The 5,405-nt window shown below is 31.2% G+C and overlaps 1 protein-coding gene across 1 annotated transcript; it reads right to left on the minus strand.

Moving 5' to 3' along the window:
• Window positions 1-4,360: 4,360 nt before the first annotated feature.
• LOC133779737 (uncharacterized) lies at window positions 4,361-4,926 on the minus strand. Its single transcript, XM_062219654.1, has 2 exons — window positions 4,792-4,926; window positions 4,361-4,675 (listed from the first exon to the last, which is right to left on the minus strand). Exons 1-2 carry the CDS (start codon window positions 4,924-4,926, stop codon window positions 4,361-4,363), a joined length of 450 nt encoding a protein of 149 aa, XP_062075638.1.
• Window positions 4,927-5,405: the final 479 nt, after the last annotated feature.

A 5,405-nucleotide genomic window follows, 5' to 3' on the forward strand; every position in this document is an offset into this window, starting at 1 on the left:
AGCACCATAGTGTGACCCTGCGAACCCAGAATCTAGCAATTTCAAAAATGTAGCTGACCCCAAATCCATCCCAAAACATAGTTGTCAAAAGAATTGCCCATTATAATGGTCTCGGCAGTACAAAAACACAATAGATAACTATTAAAACTCACAAAACCCAGCTGAAACTCAAAATTCAAGAAAAACTTTAGAAACTCCCAAAACTAAAACCAAAAACTTAATAAAACAGAATTACCTTTGCCAAGAATGATTCCCAGTTGTTCTCTAAGCTTAACAACCTCTAAGTTCTCCCAAAGCAGCTCAATTCCCACCAAAGATTACTTCTAAACTTTAGAATTCAAGAACTCTCATCAAAATTCAAAGACTTAATGAGAGAGAGAGAGAGAATGCGTGAGAGAGGAGAGAGAGGGAACTTTTTAGTTTCTGAGTTAATAAACTCGGCTGGGCTAAGTTAATCAAAGGGTCTAAAAGACTAAAAGGCCCTTACTTAATTACTTTCCTCTCAAAGCCCACTAAAGGCAAAATCAACATTTTGACTCTCTAATCCCGCATTATTCACGATTCCTACTTAATTCCATCATATACCAAATACTACTATTTCCCCAAAATACGACTCATACTCCATTGAGTCTTGGTAACTCATTAAATTACCGAAATACCCTCCTTGGCTCACGCCGAGCCGGGTATTAATCCCTGTTGTGACTAGAGTGCTATCTTGCTCAAAATGACTGACTCCTGCTGAATATCTCAAATATATCCACATAATACAATATAACACAGTTATACCCTCAGTGGGTCAAAATTACAAATATGCCAATTTAAATAAAGGCGAGCCTTTTACGCACTTTTAATACACTTAAATATGCATATTCAGTCTTATCACAATATAACTCATGCAATTCACATAATCAAATAAATATTCAATTAAATTACATATTAACACATAATAATCCAATAATGCTTTCCTGACACCTTATTCAAGGCACTAAGCCTTATTAGGAACTTTGGGTGTTACAGTGAGGTAACTGGTTTCTTCTATTTAATAATATGTTGTTAGGTGTAACTTTGTTTTTGTGTAACCAGATTTTGGTGTAACCAGTTTCATTTGGCTTTGGTCCAGAGTTGTGGGATGGATTTATGAGAAGATTTTCATGGTAGTAAGGTAATTGGTTTCTCTAATTTAATAGTATGTTGTTATGTGTAACTTTTTTTAGTGTAACCAGTTTTTGGTGTAAGCAATTTCATTTTGTTTTTGGTTCAGGGTTCTGGGAAGGATTTAAGTGAAAATTTGATGGTGTTTATAGTGGGTTGGAGTTAACAAATATTGAAATTGCAACTGAGGTATTGAAATCAATCCTTTTTTTTTTTACTTTGTATTATTTTATTTAAAAGGGAATTTGTTGTGACTGGTTTTTTTCTTCTTGATTATAGGATTTTGCAAAGAAGGTTGAGTTCAATTCTGAGGGTTTAAGTTTGATCAGATATATATATATATATATATTGATACAGAGATTTTGAAGGTTATTGATAAAACGGTTGAGTATGCAGAAGAAGAAAAGAACTTAAGCAAGAACAATAAGGATGGTTGGAAAGTTGTGGTGGTTGGTGATGCTAATGAAATTCCAGTTGCAATTAAAAAAAAGGGAGCCTAAACCTAGTGCTCATGTTAAATCTTCTTTTGTTACTGAATTTGGCTTGTCTGAAGCCAAAGAATATATGAATAGGAAGGTAGAAGAAGTGCTTATTGTAAGAGGGTTGCTTCCTTTTAAAGATGAAATTGGACACAATATTTCAAATGATGAATGCATGGATTATGTTGTTTGGATTGAGGATAAGATGATTTTTAAAAACAAGTATGTTTTTTTATATATATATATTTATGTTTTTATTATGTATAATTTATTAATAAAGTTATTTGTTTTTTTTTCTAAAAGGAAGAAGAAGTTTTTAGATGCTGATAACATTATCAATCCACCAATGGATTTTAGTTTTGTTAAAATTTCTAAGAATATGTGGCTTTACAAGCTTCAAAATTGTGGGGAGGAGTTGATGGACACGGTAAGTAACCAGGTTCTTGGTATAAATTCTATAACCAGTTTTCTGTTTGATTTAAAATTTAGTTATATTTTTGCATGATGGTGGCGATAAGTAACCAGGTTCTTGTAATAATTTGTGCAATTGGTTTCAATTAGGTTTTGTTTTTTTATAGTTTTGTTCCTTGTTTTGTTACTATTTCAAATTGCTTTCTTTATATTACTTTGATGTTATTTTGTGTGTAACTAGTTTCTTTAATTGTAAGTCATGACTTTTGTTTGTTTATTTGTTTTTTTTTTTTTTTGTAGCATGTCAATGTTTGCTTTTATTATTTGAGGAATAAGATTAAATTCATTGATAGTTTGAACAAGAGGGTTACAACTACAAACTCCTAGTTTGATGCAACTGTTAAGGGTCTATTATGATAACTCTTTGCTAGCCAAATGTGATCCAAGCAGCATTCGCTTAGATCACCAAGTTTCTAACTATATAATCGATGAATATTTGTTTTGTGACACTCCTTGGGTTGATGTGGATCATGTTATTTTTCCCGTACTTGTGAAGGTTCAATTACTTGGATTTTCATACACTTTTGCATAAAGAATAGGATGCTAACTGTCTACAACTCTTTGGTGGGGAAGAAGAATGAGAACAATGCTTTGCCATATGTAAAGGCTTATTCTGTTGTTATACCATATTTCTTGGATTTTCTTGATTTTTATGTTCCTAGGAAAGACCTGGATTTGAATGTGCATCCATATTATGTGGGGAAGAAGAAACCATTGGATTTTAGGTTTGCCAAAGACCTTCCTTCTCAAGAGGACAAGTAAGTAACTGGTTTTTGTAATTTGTTGTTTATTTTTTATTTTTTTTATTTTTTATTTTGTTTATTTTTATTAATTACATTTTGTTTTTTTTTTTATTTTTGCAATGACTGTGGAATATTTGTTATTAAGTTCGCTGATTTGTTTATCTATGGGAAGATTGATGACATCCTGAAGAACATGGTTGCCAAAGTTGCTACCTATCTCGATAATCTTGCTATTAACTTGTATACTCATCGTAAAAAGAAGCGAATTGGTGAGTACAAGACAAAAAATGTGGGTCCGTCGAAGAAATCAAAGAGGAGGAAGAAGAATAACTACATATTTGTAGACTTTTTAAGTTGTAGTAATGACTTTGGCTTTTTCTTTAAAAAAAGTAAATTTATGGTTTGTAACTAGATTTTGTTTTGAACTGTATTGGTTTGTGGGTACTTCTTTTTTCTTTTGGTTAATGTAAAGAACTAGTTTCACTTTTGGGTTCAATATAAAGTTTTTTTTATATTTTTGTTTTATGTTTTTTTTTCAATAAAGTTGGTTAATTTTTTGTTAAAGTTTGAAGATATTATTTTGTATATGTTTTTTTTTTCAAATAGGTGTGTATCATTTTTGGAGAAGTTTGTGTGCTAATGGATAACCGGTTAACGCGGTCTTTGAAATTGTAAGTAGTATGTTACAGGTAACTGGTTATAGTATTTTTTATTATTGTTTTTTATTTTTAAATTTTGAAATATTGTTTGATAAAGTAGAATCATTAATTATTTATGAATTTTTAATGTATTTGAAAAGATAATTGATTAAGTAACTGATTTGTAAATGTTTTTTTAATAGGTGTGTATCATTTTTTACAAGTTTGCATGACGATGGGGTAACTGGTTATTGCAGATTTTGCTAGTGTAATTCAAATGTTACAGGTAACTGGTTACAGTATTTTATTATTATTATTTAATTTTGATATATTTTTTGTTAAAGTAGTAGCACTAATTGTTAATCTTTTTTTGTAAAGATATGTGATTAAGTAACTATTTTTTTTTAATAGGTGGCGTATCATTTTTTCACAAGTTTGTGTGTTGATGGGGTAATCGGTTACTACTGCCTTTTGCTAGTGTAAGTCATATGTTACAGGTAACTAAAGTAACTAGTTGTTGTAAGTATATTTTTTTATTAACTTGTGTGCTGATGGGTAACCGGGAACCTGAGTCGTTGTTAATGCAATTAATATGTTATATGCTTAAAAAAGACACCAAATTCTATAATTGGGAAAATAAATTTCAAAATGTCTGACATTAGCATACAAATGTATTATATCCATTGAATGTATTGAAATTGTAGTCTATGTAGTCTTTACAAACTTATATGTCTAATTTCTTTGCCATTTTTGGGTTTCACACCTTTGGGATTGGTTGATTTCTGCATGTTTTTCTATTGTGTCTTGGTTGCCCGCATCGTCCACATTTAATTTGCACTTTTGGCTCTCCTTTAGATCTAATTCTTTTCCTTCTAGGTCAACCTGGTGGTTTTCTTGTTTTTGGTGGTAGGGAAATTTTGTCTAAAGTCTCTAGTAGTTTCCATTCACTTTCATTTGGCAGGGGATGAACAGCTGACTCATATGTTGCTTTCATAGTTGTAGTTTTGTAGTAATCAGCAACATAATCATATGTTTTCAGTTGTGTTTTTGCAAATATCGCTATTGCATGTGCACATGGTATTTCATCTTGTTGGAACCTGTTGCACTCACATGTTTTCTCAATTAGGTTTACCAGGAAATTTCCTTTGTCTTCTACCACAACTTGGTACAGTATGGTGTTGACTGGAAAGACCTGTTATTTTTTACTAGAGGAATAAATGTTGGAAACTGGTTATTGTGATAATTGCTAGTAACTGGTTACTGAATGTCTTGGAAAATAATATTAAGTTCAAAATTTATGTTAGTTACCTGAAATGTAATGGCTCGAACAAAATTTTCTCTAAGCACAGTTTCAACATCTATTGTTACTTGTGTGAATGTTCCATTTGCTTCGTTTCTATTTTTCCATTCCCATTTTTGAACTAAACTTCGAAGGCCCTCCATTATTATAGTGATTGGCAGCGTTCTTGTAGCTTTCAATGCAGCATTTATTGATTATGCTATATTTGATGTCATCATTGTATATCTTCTTGTTGGAGCATGGCATCTAGACCAAGTGTGATGTCCAATTTTCTGTAAATATGTTCTTATTCGAGTGTCAATCTTGTCTATTTCGCGCATGTAGTGCTCAAATAATTTTAGCATGCACACAAAATTTATGTTTAGGTCCTCTCCATGCACACCAAAATTTACTTTGATGTTGTTTAGTAGGTGGAATATGCATGCTCCATAGAAGGCTTTTTGGTATACATTGTCTACATCATTTTCTATGCTTTAATGCCTATCTAAAATGATTGCTAGACCTATTTGTAAAATCACGATCATGTAACTGGTTATTGATTGGAATTCAAGCAATTGGTTTCATTAATGGAAATGATTATTATTATTTTTAAATTGAAGTTATCATTGTTTTGTTGAATCTA

The sequence above is a fragment of the Humulus lupulus genome, chromosome 5 (genome assembly GCF_963169125.1).
Source record: "Humulus lupulus chromosome 5, drHumLupu1.1, whole genome shotgun sequence".
NCBI classification, from domain to species: domain Eukaryota; kingdom Viridiplantae; phylum Streptophyta; class Magnoliopsida; order Rosales; family Cannabaceae; genus Humulus; species Humulus lupulus.